Here is a 26,061-nt window from a genome sequence, read left to right on the forward strand (position 1 = left end):
GAAAGAGGGTGGGAGGATGCCAGAAGCTGGGAATATTCAACCGGATCCCGGACTCGAGTTGCACCTGGTTTCATTTGCAGGAGACTGAAATCACAAAACCTTAATCCACTAATGAGCTTACACTCAACCTTTCACACCGCAAGCGCTCCCAGATGCTTTGCCAAGTCCCAAACAAAAGGCTGACATGGAAACTAGGCGCAACTTCATCAAGTATGTCTGGCAGAGCAAGGGCAAGGCCATTAAGCCCCCAGAGGAAAATGGGGAGAGATTGCATCGGACTCTGTGTGCCGAGTGTGTGTTTGTGTGTGTGCAAGAGCGAGTACATGCTCTGTACTTTCCCTATAGGAGACCCTGCAAAAGCAGCCTGGTACCGGAGTGAAAGGCAGAGGGTTATTGCACCTGCATTCAGATGACAGTGAATTTGCTACTATAATTCGCTTTTAGGGGCAGGGGCTGAGCCATGCCTATGGTTGAATCTCCCTTCCTTTCCATGTGTTCAGCCCAGGACCTGTTGGAAATCATCCTTGAATTTTGGATATGTAGGCCAGCCTCCAAACCTGGGTGTGAATGCTCTGCTGCCTTCTCATCCCAGAACGAGCCCTACCAACTCTCAGGTTTGGCTTTTTTACTTTCAGGGCCCACTGGAAATGTGGTGTGAGAATACACGTTACGAAACGTTGATGATAAAAATAATCCTGTTGGATCAACTGGCCATGCTAAAAATACAATGTGTCGGAGGTGGTCCAATCTACCACGAGAAACCGAAATCTACCACGATAAGAGGACGTCAACATGTATTTTCACACGTGACTAAATTAGCAAAACGGCAATTTTCGGCACCATTTTGTGACGTGTAGCTAAGAGACGTATAGGGTGTACAAGTGCCCGCGAGCAATTTTGCTGCTGGAAGTCTCTGTGAGGAAGGTAGCTGTTACCGTTCCCATTTCATCAATAGGGGAATGCAGGTATCTAATGATCTCAGTCGAAAATCAGGGCATCTTGTGTTAGGCAGCAGGTGCACACGTGTTTTAAACACCTGCTGGAAACAGCCTACAATTGAAACAGAGAGAGGGTGAGAGAAAGGAAATTCTCTGACCTTTCCAGGGACAGGAAGCAGAGGCAGAGAGACCAAGTGACTTGAGGTCACCAGAGGGAGAGGACCGAGGAGCCAAACCTGTTGCCCTTGAGTCCCACACCTGAGCCTTGACCCCAGAGCAACTGCTGGGAAGAGCCGTCCGGCGGTGGACCCTGGCACTCTCAATGCAGAGAGCTGCTTAAGCTGTACCCTCTTCTTCAACTGACTTGTACCCTCCTTATTGTCATGATCCCCCCAGTTTTAGCCTGCTCGGTCCACCTGACTCCACTCCATCTCCTGCTTGATAATCCTCTCTGCACCTCTCTTCACCCCCATGTTCTTACCAAGATAATTTTTGCAGCCACCAACCTGTCAATCTGCCTGCTCTATCAAGGCATGGGCCAGCTGCAGCCCCTGCTCTGAGAAAAGTTATAATTTAGAGACACTCCCTAATGTAGAAGAGTTGAGAACTGGGAGATGATCCCTCTGTTAAGGGCAGAAGTTATCAACTGCTCCACCATTAAAGTTTGCTGTTGATTCATCCCATGCATTGTACACCTTTATTTATTATGCCTGATGGGCACTACAGTCATCACACCGGGCACTTTCCCCCCGCTTGACCCTATGCCCGTCTTGTCAACTCAGGCATGATTCCCGTGGTGCACACCCTGTTCATTACTCTGCGGTTGTACAGCAGCTAGCACAGTGGTGCTCAGGCACCACCCTAATCAATGCAATTAATAAATTAAAAAACAAATGAATGACACGGCCACTTCTCTTGTTCATTGCCTCACCATGTTGGACTCTGGGTTGCTTGCACTCCCCGTTCGACCCAGCCTCTGCTGGGGACACACAGGAGTCAAACAGAAGCCAAAAGGTAATCGAGCCCTTAGTGGCATGCCCAGTATTTCAATGTGGCTGGGCTCTCCCCAGCCAGCCCCCCTACAGCCTCTCAAGTGGGGCTGCAAGCCACGTGGGTGGAAAAATGTCACTTGTCAGACAAATATACAGAGTTTATAAAACTCCCGGGCTGTGTTTATATGAAGCCCCAGCACCTTCCCTGGTGCAAATAGGGGTTAAATTATTCCCTGTTCTATTTGTATTTAAATGTTATCTTTCCATCTTCACTGTAAAGCAGAGGTGTCAGACAGGACTGAGGAAGGAGACGGCACGCCAGAAAGGTGAAATGATAGAGCTCTGCACACCAAGTGCCGGGAGTGGGGGAGCACTAATTAAAGAGACAGAAGGGACAATGAGGTGCAGGATGGCTGACCCTCCGTAGAGCAAAGGATGAGGATGAGAATCACAGCCACCGGTGTGGGGGGAAGGGGGCAAATTAGTGTCATGCACATGCTCACAGACACATGACACAGAGGTTGCATGTGTAGAGATATCCATGGTAGTATGTGTGTGTGTGTGTGTGTGTACAGGTCCAGCCTGACCCAGGTCAGTGGGTGGTCAGGCATGAGTGCAGTAGATACACACACACACACACACACACACACCTGCAGTCATACATATGTGCACATGCTTATCTGTGCTATATATACCTATATACAATATACATATATTTCTTGTACAAAACAACATGGTTCATTCTCCACCAGACAAAAATGAAACCCCAACTTATTAACTATGAAGTTGCATCCAGTGCCTTGACAAAAGAGAGAGAGATTTAGCTCTGTGGTTTGTATTACACAGGAAGGCAGACTATAGATGATCATAATTGTCACTTCTGGCCTTCAAATGAGTCTAAAATCTCCAAATCTTCCTGTGATGTTATATCCAGCCATGACAGCTGATACAGATATCTATCTATCTATTTATCTAGATCTATCTATCTATATATCTATATCTATATATCTATCTAGCTATATCTATATATAGATATATCTATCTATATCTATAGCTATACATAGATATATAGATATATACATGTGTGTGAACACTTCTATATCCCTGTTTCTAAATTCATGTGCTGTATGGGTGTGTATGTGTGGACTGTAGGCACTCATGCACACGCACGCGCGTGCACACACACACACACACACACACACACACTTTTCAGTGCCTGCTAAACACACACAGGAGGCAACTGTTGACTTTCTAGCTATTAGGACTCAGCCAGTGGCACAGCTTCATTTCGGAAGTGCAACCGGGCTTTAATTAATTCCCTTCTTTATTAGGATTATTAACAATTATTTGTCTTCCTGCTATTCTCCTCTGCTCCCAACCATCAGCAGTTGAAAATGCATTTGCTTACATAATATGGGACCAGCTGCAGTGCACGGATCTAACTGCAAGCTGGGCCTCTCAGCCAGCACCATGAAAGGGTGGCAGAGCTATCCACAGACCCTCCAGCACCCGCGCTTTGATAAAGAGCCATGGGCAGCTGGATGGGGTGGACAACAGCTGGCACAGGGGCAAGAAGGAAGAACCAAAGGGACCTCTCCAAAGAGTTTCCTTCCTACGTTCCCTGTAAGCAAGGGCATCCTGTAAAAGCGCTTCCTGCTGCACTCATGCATCACCACCCGTTGACCTGGGTCAGGCAGGACTTGGCAAAACTCGAAGGGCCTCAGCTCTGTGGAGCTGGGAAGAGGGGAGCTGTAAAATACAGGGACTACAGTGCATTTCTGCAGAGAGGGCTGCTAAGGAGCTGCAGTGCTGTAGAGCCCCCTCTCCAAACACAGATGGGGTCTGCACAGCTACTGGAGCATGGGTGGGGACACTGCTGAGAAGTGATCCCCACCTGAGCCTGCAAAGGAGGCAATGGAGATGTTTAGCTGGACTGAATGGCTCGGAGCTGCCCTGAACATGCACACCAGTCCCCAGCTTGGGCTTTGCAGCGATGGGGGCCACTGTGGGACCTCGCTGGCAGGCTCAGGCATGAATGGCTTGGTGGTACCTCGTCCCAGAGCCCCAGGCCTCCTCCCGCATCCCAAGAGAGAGGCGGTGAAATGCTTGTGCGCATCCACTTCGGCACAGGAGTAAGCGAGAACGGCTTCTCCTCCTTGCTTATGGCTTCTTGTCTTGGGCAGCCAGCAGGTCGATGGGGGACGCTGGCACGGAGGGGGCAAAGCCAGTGTCCTGTGAGTCTCTAGCTCACTGCAAAGCTTTCTGCACACCTTGACTGGCCCGGGGACCAGTTTGGGCAGCTGTGGTGTACACCGCGGGAAGCAAAACTACCCCATAAGCTCGGCCTGACCCTGCAGAGGAGGAGGGAGCTCTGGATCTGAGTGTGAAACCCCCAGATTTTGGACCCAGATGCAAACTAGGATCTCCGCTCGCCGGCTCGGGCTTGCTTTAGCGCCGGAGCTTCTGCATCGGAGTCCCCAGGATCCCTCCCAACATCTGCTAATCAGGCGGATCAATAGGCTAAAAGCAGGGCATTTCCCGCGGCCTGAGCCGCACGCTCCCATTGCCATTTTCACAGCAGTCCTGCAGCTCCGTGATGATGATTACAGCCCTTTCCACAGGGGAAGCGATTACGAATGCTGTTGTAGCTAATTGTAAATTAGTTAATTATCTTCTCCGTGGTACCTTGCTGCAAAAACACACGGACCTTGTAAAACGGAGGTGTTTCCAAAAGGAGGGTGGAAACCTGCCCCCGCCTACCCCCCAAAAACAAGGAACAAAAATAAATCCAACTCCAAACAGGAGAGAGACGCTCTCCCCTTTTCCCTGCCTCGGAGCCCTCCGCCTGCAAGCTGCGCCCCATCGGGCACGTTGTGCAACCTTGGCTGAGTTCACTTGTTCGGTGCCACCTGACGGCATGTGGGATGCCTAATCACGTCCCAGCTGGAGCTGTTTCTTTGTGCGTCACTCTCCCCTTCCCCTTCCTCACCCCCTTCCCCTTCTCTGTTTTACTTAACAGCTTCTTTATATCCCAGGCGCCAGGAGTTATGATTGCACAGATGCCATTCTCGTGCTGGATGCAGAGGCTTTTAGAGACGCCCAAGCTAGAGAAAATAGCAGCTAATCCGAACAGCTGCTTGAAGGGGCCAAGCACAAATGAGCCTAAGCCCAGGTGGGAGAGAGTAATTCTCCTGCAGAGAGAAGGAGCCATGGTCCCACGTGCGTGCTGCTCCCCACAGTCCCCTCCTTCAAAATCTTCTATGGGGGCTTTTCTTTTTAAGCATGCAGGTCCAACCTGAGCCTGGAGCTTTGCAGGGATCCCCGCCACGCTATATGAATAAAGCAAGGCAAGGGAGATGCCGGCAAGAAGATTAAATGCATCTCCCCCTATCCTTATCCAGCAAACATGCTCCCTTTGCTTTTGGGACTGGGAAGCAGGACACCTGGGTCCTCTCCTGGACTTTGCCCCTGACTGGCTGCATCATACTGGCCTGGTGCCTCATTACACTGGTTAATAGGGAGGAAGGATCATTTTGCAGCTGGTTATTTACCTTTATTCCCACAGCATCCCGGAAGGACTTTGGCCAAGGATTTTGTGAGGTCCCTTCCAGCCCTGATGTCTATGAAACCTATGACATCTATGAAATCAGTGTCCTCATATGCTAAGCACTGTAATTAAGAGAGCTGCAGGTTTCCCATCAGCAAAGTGAAGACACCGGTGGTCCGAGCAGGCCAGCTTGGTTTTCTACGGATCTGCTCACCTGGGTCTAGGAAAACCACTTTTTCTATGTCAAAAGCAGCCTCATCTACTCAGCTCAATGACTTGTCCTGGATAAAATAGCAGCAGCAGCAAACTCAGCAGAGCTCTTGGAAGAGGAGAATTTTTTTTTTTAATGAGACCTAAGTCTGAATGTTACCTGCAGCGTTCAATCCCAGGAGGCAACAGGGAGCTAGGGCCAAGCAGAGTGTGGCTTTGAAGGCAACATCGAAACAACAGGCAGCCAGCGTGGACTCCAGGAAAATATCCCTGAGCACCGATGCTTTTGCACACTTCATCACCTGCAGCCTGCAAGTGGTGATGCCAAATGCAGCACGTAGCAGGGTGAGGACACAGAGACGGGACAGGTGCTAGCATCACTCAGGGCCTGGGTGGAAGGGGCTTGCATACTATGGCAGTGTATTAGTATTCATCTGTATTATAATACAATAAATATGCAGTTATAATATAATAATATCAGTATTTGTCCCGGAGTAGAATAGAACAGTATGGGCACAGCCGGGACTGGGCACCTTTACCTGTCCTGAGCATGCTCCTTGTTGAAATCAGAGGGACGAGGGGATGGGTAATACTCTGCTCAATGAGGGCAAAATTCTGGCCAGATTCGGCTCTCGCTGCAGACAACGGAGACATGGTGTGAACTGCAGTGGAAGATGAAGCATGCCCCAAGCCTAGAGATCAGCATACTCATTTGAGAGATGTTGAGAGAAACACAGGCCTTTCTACTGGGAGCTACAAAACCCTTTCAGGGTTGGGATCAGACTTCAGTTCAAAGCCCAGCAAAGGATACTGGGTGTGAGGATTTAGTATCAGCCCAGGGACAGGCTGATCATGAAAAGGGCTGGAAGACATGAGGTTGCTTGCTAGGAACAATGGGTGCTTGTGCACGTGACGTCAAGATGATGTACACATGATGAAAATCCCCCTTTCTGTGGCTGAATAGTGTCACACTTTTACACATACACGAGAGTTTGGGGGATTTTAAATGAGCTCTCATCGTTACAAGCTAAACCACAGCCCAATGTACTTTAATTTGCTACGTTGCAAAATGCAATGATGCAGCCATAAATCTGTCCCGCGTACGTGGTAACAGGACCATCCCGTGTCATTGCTTAAGACAGGTCAAGGAGAACTCCTCTCTCAGTCCTGGGGAAAAGACTGAGGCACATTGGCAGGACAGAGGGCTGTGTTTTTGCTTGTTTGCACCCTCCAGTAAACTGACTTCTGGGGTATCTTGTTACCCCTAAAAGCATCTCTTCTTCAGGGTCAGCTTGGGCTGGGCCAGCCCAAATAAAGCATCCCCCCTGCAAAGCCATGCCCCTGCCATTGCATCCACAGCAGTGCTATTCTAGGCTGGTTCTGGGATGGATCTCCTGCAGTGATCAGCTCTGGGCTGCTCCATGAAGCCACTTGCAGGGTGCCCTGTCTCTCTCTCTTGCCTAGCATGGAGCTGCTGTCTGTAGCAGGGACATGAGAAAAATATTTTAATGCAAATAACTTCCAGGTGGAGCTACGCATCATTAATGCATGCATTTCCAAAGGCAAAAGCAAGGTGGTGAGAACTTTTAATGAGAACCTCGTTACGGCGTCTGGGTTGAAAGCCACCACGTGACCTGCTGTCCACTCCTTCAGCGGACACTGCTGTGCTAATGCCGTGGAAACACAGCAGAAAAGGAAAGGCCAATATAGGGTTAAAACACCACTTTGACGACTTACCATACAGAAGAAGGGGGTAGTGGAGGAGAAAGTACAGCCACAGTGGAGTTGTGGGAGATCATTGGAGGACTACCAGCACTGCGGTGAAAAGACAAGCCCAGGATGAAGGGAAATGCAAGCCTAAAAGAGATCAGGCACATACTACCAGTTCTCTCTACCTGAACAGGGCCATCACCATCATCCCAAGCCAGCAAAGAGATGTCACTGCATGCCTAGGCCATAAAGGGAAGGCTTTATGGCTATAAATATGTTCTGTACGGAGCTGGGAAAGTCATATATAAGTCATTTCTGAGATGCATTTCAGCTCCATGCCCCTTATGCTGGGCTATCCCAGCACTGACCACGGCAGAAGTATCCTAGCCGAGTTGGGACACTTCTCTTTTTCTCCAAAACACATCAGGGCTCTCCTGACCACATTATTTATTTGCAATTCTTGGCTGGATAATTGGGGTGAATGAGCCCGGGTGTGTGGATCTGTAGTGAGAATCTCATGCTCAGAAACCTGACTGTCTTTTTCTGATTTGGTGTAAGGTGCAAACAGGCTGTTCCTCTTCCCCCACCACCCAGTGGGTGTGCAAATGGGTTTCCGGTTGTATGAACCACATTTCTTTTTGTGGATAGTAGCAGCATTTGCCTATGAACCACTTTGTCCCTGAACATTTCCAGCGCTAAACTAGCTGGCTCGAGGATTTTTTGGAAGCAAATAAAAGGAAAACAATTGTTGCATACGTTAAATATACAATGACATTAAATACTGAAATTTGTATGACCCTTGTAAGAAAGTTTGGGGGTTTTGGGGTTTTTTTTTTTTAATGTATCAGGATCTGTCCTCCCATCCCAAATAGGTGATATCAGACTTGCTAAAGAAAGACATAAAAGACACCCGAATTGTCACGGTCAACTAACACTTTCCACTAGCAGCGAGTCCAGTGACTCCACATCGCATCGTCACACATATATGAGATGCAGGGAGCTGGCTCACAGGCTGAATTCGGCTCCTAAAATAAAGCCTTTGCTGTGACACAGAGCATGGAAAAGGTGAAGATAGGACATCTTATTTCCTACTGGTAACACCCTCTTTACACTGATGTCGCACCCGGTATGGGCCGAACCCCAGGGCAGTCCAGTTTTCACGCTCGTTCAGAGCCGCTCTTAGAAGATGCTTGGCAAACTCTGCGGGGTCGGTGGTGTGAAGGTGGGGATGTCAGGAAAATATGCTTCAGTCCCTCAGCTCACTGGCGGAGGCTTTGAAATCTTTTCTGGATGCCAAAAAGGCCATGCCACGAATCCACAGCATCACTCAGGCCTTGATCTCCGAGGGCTGTTGGAACAGCACAGACACCGAAGGGAGGGAGGGGAGAAAAAAAGGGACATATTTTCTCTTGCAGGAGCTGTGACGACATTTCAGATCAAATTAAACTTCAGTTTTTAAAGACTTCGGGAGAGGTAATTGAAACACTTCCTCACAATTGCCCGAACCTAAGTGTTATCTCTCTTTTCCTCTGTATATCATTCCTGTTCCCCCAAGCCTGACACAGCCCTGCATGGCCGTAGCCTCCTTAATATTAAAGACGGTGATTAAATAGGATTCGCCAAAAGACAAAGGGCTGAAAACCTGCCAATTGTTAATCCCTCTTTCGCTGTGCTTAAAAATTCCATTTCCTTCATTTGAAGAAAGGGGGGAAGAGAGAATTATACGCCTATGTCTAATTTAAATTCCGGCGTCGCGGGTCCTGTTCCCTTCTCCCTCTCTTGACGTCTGAATATATTCCTTTATTACCATTATTACAGCTTTCTGATTGCATTAAAATTCATCCACACGCTTCTCTCCACATTCCACTTTTCTTTTACCAGTTTTTTTGCTAATTCCCTTTTTCTCCCCCCCCCACCCCCCTCCTTCCCTCCCCACTTTCAAATTATACAGAATGTCTTAAAAGATCTCCAGAAACTGCCTCAACTCCTTTCTTCATTGCTTTTATAAACTTGCCGGCTTCTCCTCTCTTTCTCCCACTCTCTCTCCCTCTTCATCTACAAACAAAGATGAAGAAGACGCAAAATCATATAATGAAAAAGAGAGAGAGACAGACAGAACCCCAGCAGCACATCTCATCACTTTTAATAACACCTTTCCTACATCAAATAGCTTCGGGCCCCGGACTGACTTCGCTTACTGAGGCGTAACTCCCACCAAAGTTATTCGTACGATTTGGATTAGCGCTGGAGAGCAGCCCCACAATGTGCTAGGCTCTGTATTGACCTAGGAAGAGTCAGTCCCTGGCTCTAGACTCGTACATGATAAAGAAAAAAAAAGGCAGAGAGTAGTACCCTTAGTTTATACAGGGGCCCGATGCATACAGGGATTAAGAGACTCAGTCAGTGTTATGGAGTAAGTCAGTGGCGGAGCTTCAAATAAAACTGAAGGTGCCCGAGGCCTGGTGCAGTATCTTCACTCTCCATCCTTGGAAACCTATTGGAGATGTGCATGCATAACGGGGGTGGGATGATGTGGCAAAGCTCCTTCCCACCCTATGCCATGGGCGACAAGCTGCTTTTGGTCTATACAAAACCACCTGCCTCCCTCTCTTGCTCCCTTTTATCTCACCAAAGGCCTTTTCTTTTCTTTGCTTGCTCTCAATTGCACTCAACGAACCAAACGGCCCTAGCAGAGCCACAAAAAATAATTTCTTTCTGTGGGACATTCCCATGTTTCAAACTTTTGAGTCAAAATTTCGGGCAGGGTGGAAATTCTGAAATGCTGAAATGCTTCTTTTTTCCCCTTTCCAATAATGTTGAGTCATTTCACTGGGGGCAGGTATGTTTTAATAATGTCAAAACATTATTGGGGCACTGCTCTTTTTCTCTGAAACGCGAAATAGAAAACAATACATAGGGCTGGATTCATGATCTATCGTTTCTATTAAATTAACCTTTTAAAAGGACAAAGAATTGCAAAAATACTAATCAAAACAATCCTGGAAAAATCGAATATTTTTACCTTATCAAAGGGAGAGAGGAAAATCAAAATGATTCCTTTCAAATTTTTCTGAGTGGACAAACCAAAAACCACTCAAATGGAGCCGTTTCTGTGAAGCATTTCAGCGTTGGTATTTGGACAGAAAACTCTTCCTCTGAATTTCTTTTCCCCACCAGCTCTACAAGTGACCCATGAAACAAGTGGGAATGCCTGGGTATAACTCAGGCAGAACCTGAATCAAAATATTACATACTTAATAAAAAACCCACAGCCGAACCGTACCCAGAGGGCATGCATACAAAGCAGCATTGCGCCATGCAATGGCACGTCAATACTGGAAATAAACTCAAGGACTCAAGGGTGGAGGCAGGGGACGTGGAGGTCAATGGAAAACTTGCCACTGACTTCTGCAGGCTTTGGATCAGGCACAGGGCTTACACGCGTGGCTGCTCAATATATCCCTTTTGTTTGTTGCTGGATATGGTTCCCCATAGATTTCTCCCCGTGCTGGATGTGGACATGGAGGAGCTATTGAAGCAAATACAGGTCATTGTTGCTGTATGCAGGTTTTGCGTTTGAATTTTGCACCCCTGTGCTAATGTCTTGAGAAACCAGGAGGAATGGCGGATCCGCTCCTCCCTTGGGCGTGCCAGGTCCTCGACAGAGGCTCTTGCAAAAGAGCAAGAGCCTTATTTCAGTCCATAAACGTTCCCCTGGCGCTGCCTCCCCAAATAACGCACAAATACAAACTCCAGCAGCAAGATCTTAGGGCAGAGGAAATACTATTTGCTGCTTAGCCTGTCTGTTAGATGCTAAAGTGAAGGCACAGAGCGCACTGAGGCAGGAATAGAGGAAAGCAGCATGTTGCATGAAAGCCAGAAATACCCCAGCAAAAAGGTGTCGCAAGCTAGGAAGGTTATAGTGAGGTGTTAGTCACCTATCCATGCACGTGCACTCGCACATGCACACACAGGAGTCTTCGTACAGTCACATCAATAGGATCCAAACATTTTGGGATCCAAAGTCAAAGCCCATTGAAGTCAATGGAAGGATTCCCATTAGTTGTAGAGGGCTTTGGATGAAGCTCTGAGATGTGAGGGCTTTCCTTGCCTATCATACATCCTTCCAGGACTGGAGCTGCTCTTACACTGGCTTCACACTGGGCTGTAACAGGGGACTCCTGCTTCTGTTATTGGGAAGGTGGGAGAGGGCAGGAAACTCAGAGCTAGAAATGGCAGCAAGTCCTAGCTGTGCAAATGGACTGAGACAAGGACTAAAAAGGCCAGGCAATTAATGGTGCAGTGATTAATCCCCTGGGTGCAAGAGATCTGGTTCTATGACTGGAAGATGGCTGGGCTTGGAGGCTACCCCTGGCCCTAGGGACTGCTTGCCCAACAACCAAAGGATAACACTAAAGTCATGGCAGAAAAGAGACGGGAGGTAAGGTGGGCCTGAGAAAGAGTCGGTAGGGCGGCTGGACCACAGCGGGGCTCTGGATGTCGGGTAGCAGATTGCCAGGCCTGCTACATGTGCAGAGCAAGTCGATGCGACCTTTTACATCTCTTCAAAGGAAAGTTTCCTTTGATACCCCTGATCTTCCCCTTGCAGCTATTTTATTAGAGATGATTTCTTCCCCTCCCTCCCCCCTGCACTGGCTTTAAATACCACCTTCATTTCCCTCCGCTGACACAGTTGGCGAATGGCATTCGCTAAAACCAACTAATAGAGGGAAATGAGGTTAACCTTTAAAAAGGGTGCAAATGAGCTGGGTGCTGTTCCGGCAGGAAAGAACAGCTCATAAACAGGCCTCTCGCTCTCGCTCAGGCAGCTCCACATGTGCATGTCTGGTCCCACCCGCGCCTCGTGGAGGGAAGGACTGTGACAAGGGAGTTTGGGGGGGACTGTTATGAAGGTATTGTAGAAAGTGAGCGTGGGAGGAGTTCATTAGCAGATCTGGTGCCAGGAGCGGGCAGGCAGGAACGTGCAATGTCGTGCAAAGTTTTTGCACGACCCGCAAGAGTTGAGGTGGCGCTGGTGAGGAAAAGGCATGCAGGGTGCAGCTGTGCGACAGGAGCCCGGAGACTGAGCTGGACCGTCGGCCAACAACCACTCCGATTGATCCTCGCTTGGCTGGTACCGCAGAGGTTGGGCTATCGGTGCCGGAAGCAGGAGCTGCTACCTTTGGAGCGACAACCCTCTCGTTCAGGGTCTGACCCAGTGGGGTTTGACAGGAGTGCCACAAGCGAGCCCCTGCTACCCTGTTTTCTGCTCCCTGCCTGGTCTGATGCTCTGCTTTCTGCTCCTTGCCACTGTGCCACCGGCCCTCTCTCCAATCTGTCATCGAGCTGCCCATATGGCAGGTTGGCTACCCCTGCTCTATCCAGTGCATCTCGTCTGTGGTGCTGTGGGGACTGTAACACACTGGATTATACTGTCATCAGCTTCATCCTTGTGCCTTTCTTCTTCTTGCACCATGGAGAGATGGGAGGTTTAGGCCTGAATTATGCCTGGGGATATCTCCTGTTATCATCAAGTTGGTTCATGGCTGAGCCCAGCTCTCCCTATCCTCCCTTATATCCTCCTGAGACAAAGTCCAGTCTTCTTCCAATTACCACAAAGACTTTGCCCACTGCCATAGCAAGGCATTTGAGAGACAGACTATGTTGAGATGATCCTGGAAAGTGGTCCATATGCCATGCTGCAGAGGAAAGCAGAAAAACCCCACTGAGCTTTGCCCATTTAGCGAGGTAGGGGTTGGAAATTTCTTCGTGATCTTCCTGGCTGTGTTTGCATTATGCAGCGAAGGTGGGAAAGCAGAAGACCAGGGTGTGAGGTTGCATTTCTTTGCAGTCATTGCAAGGGGAAGGGGTAGATCCGACCTGAAAGGAACGGTGGATAGTCCTTGCTGTAGCACCACGCAAAGAGCAAAGAGCCGTGTTAGGAAGCGGCGATGAAAGCGATGCAGATCTTTGTGGGGAGGGGGCGGGAGGGCAGGGAAGGGTCCTACATTAAACCTCACCCTCAAAGCTTGCAGTTCATTTTACAGCTGGATCCGGGGAAGCTGGGGGATGAGTCTTCCTTCAGCAGCCTGCGAACGTCTGCAGCAGGGATGCAATTTTCTCCCTGTAGCCTGCAGGCCTCCATTGCAATTGCCCTAGTTGGAAGAGGAGATTGGGGGCTGAGGATCTCTATTTAACCCCACGTTTCCTCCCCACAGGTGGGAGTATTCTGCTATTTCCCTTTTGCAACAGCAAATTAGCTACTGAAGCAATGTGGAAACCATGAAATTGAGGTTACAGGCAGCCGGCCAAACCTTCACCTGGTACAAGCAGGTTTTCTGCTGCTGGATTCAATGGGCCAAATGCTCATCTGGTGTAACGGAGCGCAGATTCATCCAAGTCCATGGGCCAGAGCTTCAAGCTGGACGCCACAAGGCATCTGCAGTACCCCACCTGGGGATTTTGTGTACCTGATACTGGTGAAAGGACTTCTCCTCTAATACAGTCGTAGCCAGAACAGCAAGTATGAAGCCATCCAGCCATGGCCCATAAGGCCTTATGGAGATGCCTGGGCAAATGCACCCACTCAACCAAGCCTGGATGAGTCTGAACACAACTCTTTTCAGCAGCCCCAACCTCATGGTCTGCATGGGATCCTGCATCCCTGCTGTGGTCTTTCCAGTGAGAAAGTTGTCAGAAGTCATGGCGTTGTGACTTCCCCTTTTTTTTTGCTCATTCCCTGCCCTTTCTTTCTCAGGTTTGAGCCCTCGTTGGGGGTGGGTGGGAGATGGTCTGGCAAATCGGGACTTTCTCACTTCTCTGCCTAGCTTTTATTCTGCAGGCGCACGGCCAGAGCAACGGGATTCTCTCTTTGGAGACATGACAGCAAGCGATCAAGGGAAGACAACGTCGCTGATGGTCTCCCCAAGCAGCCTGGGCTAAAGATCCTCTCAAGCGATCCGTCGTATCAGGAGGCAACAGAAGAAGGGCATCTCCCATCAAAACTATCCACTGATTCATCACACTTCTGGCCAAAACATCCCATTCAAAATCTTGTCGCGCTACCGGTATATCCGAGGCTGGTAAACTTCATCCAATTTCCCCTATATTGAGCTCAATCATTTTTATAGCTTTGGCTACAGCGTGTCTTCCAGAAAAGCATCTAGGCTTGATTTGAAGACACCGAGTGATAGAAAATCCACCCCTTCCCTTGGGAGACTGAATTGCCCTCTCTGGTAAAAATACCAAATTTGTCCAAACATTTCTAAATACTCATTTTCTAACTTAAATTTCCCTGGCTTCAGCTCCTAGCCATTTGTTCATGCTATGGCTTTCTCTGCGAGATTGAACACCCATTAGTACCTGGTCTTTTTCTCCCCCTGAAGATACTTAGATGCTATCATCAAGGCACACACAAATGCTATTTTTGATGAGCTAAACAGATTGAGCTCTTAAAGTCTTCCACAGGAAGGCATTTTCTCCAGCCTTCGCATCATTTCTGCCACTCTTTTCTGCACCCCCACAATTTTTCAACATCCTTTTAAAAATATACCAGAGTAGGATGCACAGATCCAACGTAACGCTTGCCCAAGCTGCACACCCAGGTAAAAACCTGTCTCCTCCACTTTCTACTTGCTAGTCTCCGCTTTATTCCTCCGAGGACTATACAAATCCTTTTATCACAGCATCACAGTACAAGGTCCTCTTGAGTTGCTTGTTCACTGCAGCCCCTAAACTCTTTACAGAGTCACAGCTCCCTTGGGCACGGTCCTCTGTTTCGTAAGCATGGCTCGAGCCCTAAGCGAGAGACCTTGCATCTTCTTGAGTAGGCCCAAGTTAGCAAAATGAGCCAAATGGCTCTGCAGGGCATTATTTCTCATTTCCTTGCTTTTTTGTGTCACTTATCAGCTACAATTTGGTACTTACTTCCAGATGACCCCTGAAATGCAGAGTAGTATTGGGCCTGGTACTGATCCCTGTGAAAACTCCCTAAAAATACCCTGTTCATTGATGTTCCCCCTTTCACGTGTTTTCAAGAGCCCACTGTTATCCACTCTCTGATTATTACACTCCACTTATTATCTGTTATTTTAGTCTTACTCTGCTGAACGCAGGCCTTAGATCAGCACACCCCAAAACTTCAAGATTTGTCCGTCTCTTCCAATAGACAAAATACAGACTTATTTACCTTTGAGAGGAGAGGACACCTGCACAATAGGTGTCATTGTAACCATCCCTTCTGCAAAGGTTTGAGCCCTGGGTTTCAGTACCACAGCACAGATTCCCCAAAACTCGAGTTGCAGGAGTATATCTCCATTAACTAGCACAAGTAGTAGGCTGTTCTCCTCTAGTGTACCAGGTGCTTTGCCAGCGTGTCACATCTGGAGTATTTGGGAATGAAACAGCCTGTACAAGCCTATCCCTCAAAGGACTGGAGAACACCTGGAGGGATGGTTAATTAAATGAAACCCTCACCACAATTGCTGCCCAGTCAAGCTGGGGAGCCTGACCTGTGCAACGAGAAAACCCAGCCCTCTCTCTGAAATGCTGCCCTGAAACTGGAACTGAACGTGTCCTAAATTGCAGAAAAAACCCAAAACTAGCTATCCCTCCCTGCCTTTGACCCATCTGGGAACAAAGGCAATTGTGCTAAATTTCACACTGTGACTGTACGGGACCAAGTACCGATTTGCAAACCAATGAGTGTGCCCTCCTCTGGATAAGCATCTGCTCCTTCCCACACTCATGCAAGCCCTGAGGCTAGGGACCGACATTACACATAAACTGGTTTAAGTGATCAGAAACTGGTTTGAACCTGTAACAGAACAGAAGTTCAGTGCACATAAACTGGTTTCAAAACAGCTGAAACTGGTTTAAGATATAAACCTGCTTGAAGGTAGTATCAGACTGAACTGATTTGGGTCAAACCCATTTATTAAACTTCTGTCCCACACCTAAGGGGGTGCAGGGAGGGTTGAGATCTAGTACAACACCTTTCTCCATTTGAGATGGAGGGCTTGGAATAAAGGTACTAATTAGCATCAGATCTAGTGATTTGATTACAACCAGCCTTACCCAGCTTGGGTTGGACCTTTCCTGGTTTGTCATCACTACAAAGCAAGTCCAGGAAATTTTTGCTCAGAGGCAAAGATGACGGCTGGGGACATGAGGCATGGTGTTGCCTTGCTTTCCTCCTCCGTAAACTGGGGACGACAATAGTGACATTTTTGGGCAAGCACTTGGAGATCTTTGATAAAGGATTGCTTGGCGAGAGGTGGAAACTGAAATGATAATAGTATGTAGCATCTCCGACACCTTTCAAGGGCAGCTTTTCAGACATTAATAAATTAAGGTTCGCAACGCCTCCCACAGGTGGCATTATTAGTGTAAACCCAATTTACAGTTCAGGAAACTGAGGCACCAAGCAGGTAAGTGAAAGGTTGACCCTCATAGCAGTAAAAGCTGGAATAGCTCTGCAAGTCGGATGCCCAGCCCTCCTTTTCTAACCAGTAAAAAGTGTTGCCTATTCTGTTCCTCTTAGGTTTGTACCCATCGTTGTGGATTGGTATGCTGTATGAGCAATAAAGATACATCCATAAATAATTAGTAATGGGCTAAATATAAACACCTACCATTTCCTCAGCTTATACACAACACTTTCCCTGACTCACTTGGATCAGCAGCCTCGACTGCTCTGCAATTCTCCTGACAACAGGTCTTCCCATGAGATCTCAGCTCTTCCCCGAGGTCGTCCGGAGAGGAAGCATACGAGGGGCAGATCTTATCAGGAGGCAGGTTTAAAATAAATGAGAAGAAGTCCTTTTTTTCTTTACACAGCATGCAGTTAACACGTGGAACTCATTGCCACAGGAGGCGGTGGAGGCAGACAACGCAACTGGGTTCAGAAATAGATTGGACAAATTCATGGATAACCTGGGGCTGCTAACAAAGGAGATATGCAATGGGAAAGTCAGGGGTGTACCTTCTGAGAGCGGCGGTAGATGCCAGGGGTGGTATGATGGGGGTGCATCCAGACATACTCTGTTCTTATACATTGACCTTAAGCATCTACTGCTACCGTTGGAGACACGCAACCGTGCTAGATGGGCCACTGGTCTCAGCCGGTATGGCATTGCTTCTGTTTTTATATCACTTATGAGAGCATGATGCATTTTGGCCTTTCTGATTTTGGGGAGTACAGAGGATGCCAAGACTGGGAAATAAAACCAAAAGCTCTGGGCTCAGCTCAAGCTGAGAGGGGTAGGGGTCTGAGTGCGTGTGCTGTGTGGTGACTACCTAGTTATAATGCAGGGAAACGAGAGTAAAGAGTTGATGGGCTATAAGTGAGAAATCAAAGTTAAGAGGGGGAACAAATCCCCACCCTTCCCTCCCCTGCAGTGCCCCAAATGGTGGAGCAACGGTGGGTATATGAAAAATAAAGCTTTGGCATTGTTGCAAGACAAACCCCCATTCCCAAGCAGTTGCACTCGGGGTGAACTCAGAGCTGGATGCAAACAGCTGGAGCACCGTCAGTTCAAGCTGGACTCGGCAGCGGTGCGATTGCTCCTCATTAAGCATCGCTGGAGAATGGAGGTCTTCGCAGCGCACGAGGTACCTGCAAGAGCCGAGGGGATAGCGGGCATGGCCTGCAGGGAGTCAAAACCCCCCACTGCCTTCCTCCGTTAGCATAGATGTGAGGTAGGCCCTGACACCTACTTGCTGGCTCCGTCCATCCCTCTTGAACCTGGCACCGCTGCGTGTGGAAGAAACGCAGGGGCTGGGGAATGAAGCAAATAGCACGAGGCAGCTGCTAGGATGGAGAGGAGCCGAGAGCTGTCACGTCCCTGTTAATACGGAGAGGAACAGGGCCATCCACAAGGCACGCTGCACAGAGGCGCGGGTGTCCAGGTGGGGCAGCGGGAAATCAGCCCGAGGATTTCAGGGTCAACTTCTCCTCCTGGGCATTTATCGAGGTTTAGCGGGGCTCAGCGGTCACCGGGTACGATCGATTCACGTCGTCTGTGGGTCTGGAAGGGGCGCAATCGTGGAAGTCCTAGCTTGAGACTAATCTCCTCCTCTCCCCCCATTGCTGCTCGGGCGAGAGCCAAGGTGGGAGAGTCAGGAGGATGGAGAGGAGTGGGGGAGAGAGGAGGGAGGGAAAAAAACAAGATAATAAGAAAGCCCCCATTGCCCTCTGCCATTGCGCTGCTCACTGGAAGGCTCCCTACAGAATTACACTGTCGCCCTGCAGGAAAGCATATAATAACTGAAAATACAGTGTCAAAAGGAATTTTTCAGGCTTTGACAGCTCATAAATTACAGTTCGTTGACTTCTTCCTGGGTCTAGATTTAAATTAATAGGCAGTCAGATATATATTTCTTTCGCTCCCTCTCTGGTGCAGTAAGAGCACTGGAAGTGACGCAGGGCACCGGGTCCCTCCCCGCCATCTCCCCCCCGTCTTCCCCCAAGATAGAGATCAGCATAACTCACGTTCAAACTTTCATCTTCAGGGCAAGACACTTGTTGCTGCTGTGTTCGGACACTTTCCCTCTTCCCCGCCAAGTCAGGCATGCAAAGATGACATCCAGGGAGCTGTCTCCCATGGCAGGCAATGCCTTTACCGTCAGAGATTTTGGCAGAAGGAAAATTAGAGGGTCACTGGCAATGAGAGAAGGGGGAGGCCCAGATAATGCTATGGAAGAAACCAAGCATATGGAATAACACCTGCTCCCCGACGGCATGCAAGTCCCAAGGTGAAGCCTTGCAGTGAAATGTCTACCACCCTTTTGATAAACCGGGGGGGGGTGCCTGCCTGCGGTTCATGGGGAGACGCAGGCTATGTGGGTAGATGGAGAGACAGACTGAGTCAGCCCTAGTGCTCAGCCAAATTTCAAATGGGTAATTGCATTTTGACTACCTGAAATTACTTTTGTGCCGTTTCCCCTGGGATATCATTCCAGCCCACGTGGCTTCGCTTGAGCTCCTGTGCTTCCTTGCTGGGCTCTGCTGAACGGTTACCAGCATTTCAATGCCGCGCAGAGAGATTTGGGTCTGCTGGCATTTATATAAGGAATGCAGACAAGGTGTTTTGGGCAGATCTGATATCTTGTATTAAACCAACTCAAATAGTTGGAAAAATCTTGTCTGCCTATGACCTTGGACCAACACGGCTACAACCTGTACCCCTATAAGGAATGCAGCACACCAGCTACACGGACTGGGCCTCAGTGGGTAAGTCTGAAACGGCCCACCGATGCACCACCACGGACTGTAAAGAGCCAGCGCAGCCTCTCCTTCAGTCTCTGGGACTGGGAGTTTGTGCTTCTGGGCGAGGAGGCTCTGAAATCTGCCCCCGCTGTTGCTGCGAAGTTGCAAGCGGCATCGCGCGGGGCGAAACTCCTAGGCGGCAATGGCTGTGCTACGTGCCGTTTGTAAAACCTGTCAGCTGCTTTTAGGCCCTGCTGCTTGAAGAGCTCACACATGAAGGGATGGTATTAAGTATGTGTCTAGTGCACAGAGCAAGGCTGGGGCTGCCTGCAAAGCCGCGGTAATTCCCAGGCTTTGCGCTAGGTGGGCTTGAAAGAGAATTTCAGAGGCAGGTTTCTGCTCGGGGAAGGCTGAAGTGGCTCAGAGGCCTGAGAACTGAAGGCATTTTTATCATTTGCTGGAGTCATGCGGTGCATGCGACTGATAAGAGCAAACAACCAGAAGGAGCATGGCCCCAAGCAGCCTTTCTGGAAGCGTGTGAAGGGACAAGCCACAGGTAATCTCCGGTATGAACTGCATTAAAGATCTTTACTCTGAGGATGTGTAGGTGTTGGCGCAGGAGGGGTGAACCTGTTAGATTTGCTTTGAGAGTGCGATGCATTACAAACCTCGGCTGGCTGCTGCTCAGTGGAATTAGACAACTTGCAGGTCACCCATCATTTCAGATCACCTTTGCTTTTGAGCTGCGTGCGCATGTGAGCGGGTGTCAGAAGCAGACCGGGGACGCCAAATTCTGGGGGAGTGCGGTCACGCTAGAGGAGAGGCTGGTGATTCAGGTTGACCTAGACAGGCTCACCCAGTGGGCGGATCAAAACCCGATGACATTCAACACGGAGAATTGCAAGGTGCTCCACCTTGGGAGAAAAAAACCCACATCGCACTTACAGGTTCGGTAGTGCTACACTCACTAGCACCACGACCGAAGGAGACTTGGGGGGTCATGATCGACCACAAGATGAACATAAGCCACCAATGCGATGCTGCAGCCAGCAAAGCAAATAACACTCTGGCTTGCATCTACCGATGCATCTCAAGCAAGACCCAAGAAGTCCTCCTCCCACTTTGCTTGGCTTTGACTATGACTCTACTGCATCCAATTCTGGGCTCTGGACTTTAGAAAGGATGTGGAGAAGCTTGAGAGAGTCCAGAAGAGCGCTGCATCCATGATCAGAGGTCAAGACAGCAGGCCTGATGAGGAGAGGCTGAGAGCCGTGGGACTCTTCAGCCTGGAGAAGTGCAGGCTCGGGGGGGACCTGGTGGCAGCCTATCAGTACAGCAGGGGTGTGCATTAGGACAAAACTTGTGCCAAGACTGTGTCTGTCTTGGGGCACTTGATTGTCTGTATCGAGTCTTTCCTCTCCTTAGCCTGGCTTTGTAGGTGCTAATTGATGGCAGTGTCACCCATGGCACGAGTTTTGCTTCTCCGCAGCTTGAGGGGCAGTTCCCCCCAAACCACTGCACCGATCTTCTTGAAGCTTGGCAGGCTTTGTGGTCTCAGCAAGAGCTACCAGCCCTGCAGTTTTCACCCTGCTATGTTGTAATGCCTAGACGTGACATGAGTTTTGCTTTCAAGAATTTGGGGTGCAGTTCCCCCCCAAACCCCTGCACTGATCGTCTTGAAACTTGGCAGGCTTCATGCTCTCTGCAGTCTACCACCCCTGGAAATTTTTATCCAAATCGGACAAAACCCAACAAAGTTATAGATATTTTATTGCTTCCCCATTATACCCTATGGCCGGATCTCCGAGGTGGCTCCAAAGCACTTCGAGCCCAGCGCTTCGAGCCGGACGTGCTGTTTTGCACTCCGAGGCGTCCAAAGCTCTGTCCGAAGCCTCGCACAGCCCTAGTTTGCGTCAGGAACTGGGAGAACATCTGTTCACTGGAGCATCCCAAGGGAAGACCAGGTCTAATGGTCACAAACTGCTAGAAGATTGTTTTAGACTGGACGTAAGGAAAAGCATCTTTATTGTCCGAGTCTCCAGAGTCTGGAATAGCCTCCCCACAGAAGTGGTGCAAGCACCTATTCTGGATACCTTTAGGAAACGCCTGGATGCTCATCTTGCTGGGGTGATCTGACCCCCGCTGACGTCCTGCCCCTTGGGCAGGTGGTTGGACCCGACGATCTCGCAAGGTCCCTTCAAGCCCTAATGTCTATGACATGAAATCTATATAGTGGCCCAACTTGAGTAGTGGTGGGGACCTGAGCTCTTCTCTCAAGCCAGGTGTGGGCAGTGCCAAAGACCACAGCTGTTTGTCCTGCGGGGAAGCCTCATGCATGCTGTGATGTGGCAAAGTTTACCCTGGATATTGAGGCAATGTGACATGGCATTATCAACCAGCTGGGTGCACCAGCGTCTTGTAGTATCACAATAGCTCTCAAGACCCTCGGATGTCTTGTGCATGGGTCAACTGGTCCACACCCAGGAAGCTACTGGATAGACAGCATCCCCACTTCTCTGCAAAAATCCAATGTCTTTCAGCCTTTCTGAGCCTGAGCTTAACTTTCTTCAGGGTTGCATCCTAAAGGTTAAAGCCACTGACATGAACAGGCGGCGGCTCAGGGAGAATCTGGGTTTCTATTGAAGGCAACAGCAAAGATCCCATTGCATGCAGTGAAGCCAGGACTTCACATCCCAGGTACCAGGGGCTGTGTCTTTCCCCCGGCTTTGTGCAGCACCAGCTATACCAGCGACCATCTCCAATTGAAACATAATCATCAGGGAGCCTTTGCTGCGACATATGAAAAGAGAAAAAAAATCCTTCATTGTAATCAGCTACCTGGACAGCTTTCGAACAGAGGTTTGCTAAAGCCATGCTGTGACACAGGCATTTAAGGAAGTGATATGGTCTCATGGCTGGAGAAGAGGAGAGAATAACCCCAGTCCCTTCAGGGACCCATTCTGTGATCCACGAGTCCCCTCGCTTTCATTGGGGACTGAAGGATGCCTCTCAAGAGGGAAACCTTTTGTCCACGAGTACGTTGCATGCAGAACAAGGAACTACACACTTCAGATATGAGGAAAATCGACTAGCTGTGATTCATTTAGTCTACTATGCCAAGGGGAAGACTCTTCATTGTCCAAATGAATATTAAATAACTCCAGCAATGGGGGCTCTACCTATTTCTTTGGAAGGGGACTATTCCTGTAGGTTAAATAGGTCTTGTAACTAGGAAGAATTATTTACTAGTCACCCTACATTTATTTTCAGCTTAGCATTCCCAATGGCACCCCCTTGCAGCCTCCTTGGTGGGTCCACATTTGGCATATCCCACCTGTTGCCCCCCCCCCAGCCCCCGGCTCCTTGCCCTGATTCATATCCGTTGTCATTTACTGCTTTACATTTTGCAACGTGACACTTCGGCAGCGAGTGCAAAGGCAGATGCGGCATCGAAATGAGACCACCTTTCAGTCCATTTATCAAAGAAACTGATTTTCCTAATTCAAAGAAACAATACAAATAGGGAGCAGAGAAATTGAATCCCAAATCCAAAGCTTTTTAAATAAATGGAAAGGTTAAATAAGCCCTGCACAAATGATAATAAAAGAAAATCAGTTCTGAGACCTGTTGATCCTGGCTGGATCTTATTTATTAGAAGGAACCAATTGAACGAGTCAATACAATAAAAACATGGAACTATAATGTTTATTCATCTCCTGTTTCTGTTCCCTTAATTGAATGTTTTGCCTTGCAAAGTGCAAAATTTTTCTAATGTTGTGCTGTAGCCAAGTGAAACCCATTTAATCACACTCAATGGGTCATACTCAACATTAGGACACGCGCTATTGAGCTGCACCTGTATTCCCCCGGCAAATGCATCATTAGCAAGAGAAGCTCAGCCCGCGATTGCTGGAGACTGAGTGGCAAGACTCAAAAGTACCACCCCCGCCTCGGAAACGGCACCACTTAATGGAAGAGCTAGGCAAGAGTCTCACGACTGGACCGGGGAGCCGATCTGCGCGGCTGCTAATTTACCACTTCCCACTAAAGGGAATCAGGCTGTGTTCTTGCGAAAGCTACATTGCTTCAGCAATGTTTACTTGGAGCAATTATTTTCTGGCATAGACACATTTAAATATTAATGCCGAGAACAGAGAAGGCTCCGAGGCTTGAAAATGGTGTGTTCTGCATGGTTGCAACCGTTGCATGGGGGGGTCTTGCTAGGAGATCAATGCACAGATGGAGTCTCTAAACAGGGGCATCGTAGTCCCACGCCTGCTGACTGTCTTGTACCTTGCTGTTAAGAATTTGGTCCTGGCTAATGTCGGACACAGGATCTCGGACTAGATGGATCACAGGCAATACCAATTTCTGTATCTGGAGAAGCTGCAGCTCCACACTGATACTAGAAGCAAATGGGGTGTGCTCTGGTTCCTTCTGGATGTGGAACTGGGTAGAAACCAGACCGGCCAGTAATGACTACATGCATGGCTTTCACTCGGGATTTTTTATGCAACCAAAGGGAATTATGCACCTGGTTTAAATCAGATTTAAGCACCCAACTCCCTTTTGAAATTACCATTTTTTTAAATTATTATTATTATTGTTGGGTTGGCATAAAAAACCCCACAGTTACTCAGGGACACAAGTCTCCCTTGATTTTTATGGGGGTTTTAAGCTCTTAAGACCCTTGCACTCCTTTGACAACGCCACCTGAGTAGTATGTCATGGTAGCGTTGGAGTGATGTTATAGGCATGGTGGACCAGGAATTATGTGAGGCCAGGATTTGTTAGGGTGATCTGGTTTATTGGACCAACTGCATAGCTGGGATAGAGTTAGGCAAGCTTTTGAATGCAAGTCATTCAGGGCAGGGAGATACGAGACATTCTTGCATTTGAAAGCCTGTCTAATTCTATCCCGACGGTGCAGCTGGTCCAATAAAACGTATCACCCTAACAAATTCTTGCTTCTCGTCTCAATACTAGTATTAGAGCAGCACGGCCTATTTGAAAAGAGCTAATCATTTCTGTCCAGTTCCAAGTAGACAGGTTTATACACTGCAGCACTTGCCAGAGATGTTAACCTTTGCTCGTGGCTTTAGCTAAGAAGCCAACGATGGGAAAAGTCATGGCGAAGGAAATCTCTGTTAACTCCTTGCTATTGTTCCTTCAGGTCAGGATAGTCGGAGACTTTTTTGGCAATGAGGTTTTCTTTCCCGAACCTTATTAACTGCTGCTGTTTTTCTTTTCGTGCATTTTGTGCTTAAGGGTCCCATAGGACACTGAATCTGCATGACAACCAGAGGTTGAGGAGTGATGGCCATGGGGGATGAGGCTCCATTGGGCATGGCTGCCAAAGGCTACAACAGCTTCTTACCGTCAGGGCAGCATTTCCAAGAAAATGCTTTGAAATCACAGAACACCCTGGGTGTGAGGGACAGGGATCTCTTTACCATCAAGGAGGCAATGTGGAAAAGAAAGCAGGAAGCTTTTAACCTCTGTCAGTCATCTGTCTGCTTCGCAAACTAAACCCCAGAAAATCTCCCCCTCTAGCTGAAGGGATGCTTTTGCCATGACATAGTCCTGACAGCTCTTTGCTCTCCCAGCATGGAGACTCATGCATGCATGTGTGGGCATGCATGGGTATGTGCTTACTATTTTTTTTTCCTAATCCAGGGAGCTCAAGAGACATCTGGTACTACCTGCTTAGGGAGACACCTTATAATCATATATCAAAAACCAGTGCTCAAGTACTCCAAAAAACTGTAGAGCACACGGGTGGGAAAGTACATCTAGATATACTGCTGCCCGTGTCTTGGGACCCAATGCAAGATAGTGCCTTCAGAAAGAAAGAAAGAGGCATTTATATAGACAAGGGCATTCAAAGTTACAATGCTAAGGATAAAATAGAAGAGTTTGGGAAAGGTGCTCAATCCTGATGCATGGGACTTTAATTATTGGTGGCTTGCATGGAGCTTGCTTTGGTGCCAATAGCCATCTATTGCTGGGTTTCTTCCACCTTCCTCTGAAACCTGGTCCTGGCTCCCACCAGCGGCAGGTTATTGGATTAGCTGGACCCCAGGCCCAAGCTCATCCAGCTCATCCTAATTCAGCTCTTTTAAGCAGCACAGTCCTCTGCCATTTCTCCTCTGAAACTAGTCCACAGTCTAATAAAATGCACCTGGTTTGAAAAAGGGATCTGATTGCGTTACACCACTGCAAAGTGATTTGATTTGGGCTCTGATCCATCAGGGAAAATGGCAGCGCTCCATGCAAGGAAGGAGACCTCATAGCAGCTGAGCTGCTGCACTTTTCTTGCGGCATCAAAAAGCAAGTCGACAAAAAAATGTCATGCTGATTTACTAGAGGAACCAAAGAAAGAAAGGCATTCCTCCGGGGGGGGGGCTGCAAATAACATGTGTTGCCTAGTGTTCACTCCCATCACACGAGAGGGAA

The 26,061-nt window shown here is 48.5% G+C and overlaps 1 protein-coding gene across 32 annotated transcripts in view; it reads right to left on the reverse strand.

Annotated features, from left to right (window-relative positions):
- LOC102368354 (CUGBP Elav-like family member 4) overlaps positions 1–26,061 on the reverse strand; it is an 840,681-nt gene that overhangs the window by 118,162 nt on the left and 696,458 nt on the right. For 6 of the 32 annotated variants that reach the window (XM_006022468.1, XM_025202785.1, XM_025202777.1 and 3 more), the window contains exon 4: positions 23,569–23,595. The exons of 25 other annotated variants lie outside the window; for them this stretch is intronic. In XM_006022468.1, coding sequence (XP_006022530.1) covers positions 23,569–23,595 — 27 coding nt within the window. Of the gene's footprint in view, positions 1–4,741; positions 4,794–23,568; positions 23,596–26,061 lie in introns of those variants that run through there. One more of the 32 variants, XM_025202788.1, reaches the window with a different exon arrangement.

The sequence above is a fragment of the Alligator sinensis genome, unplaced genomic scaffold (assembly GCF_000455745.1).
Source record: "Alligator sinensis unplaced genomic scaffold, ASM45574v1 scaffold801_1, whole genome shotgun sequence".
NCBI lineage: Eukaryota > Metazoa > Chordata > Crocodylia > Alligatoridae > Alligator > Alligator sinensis.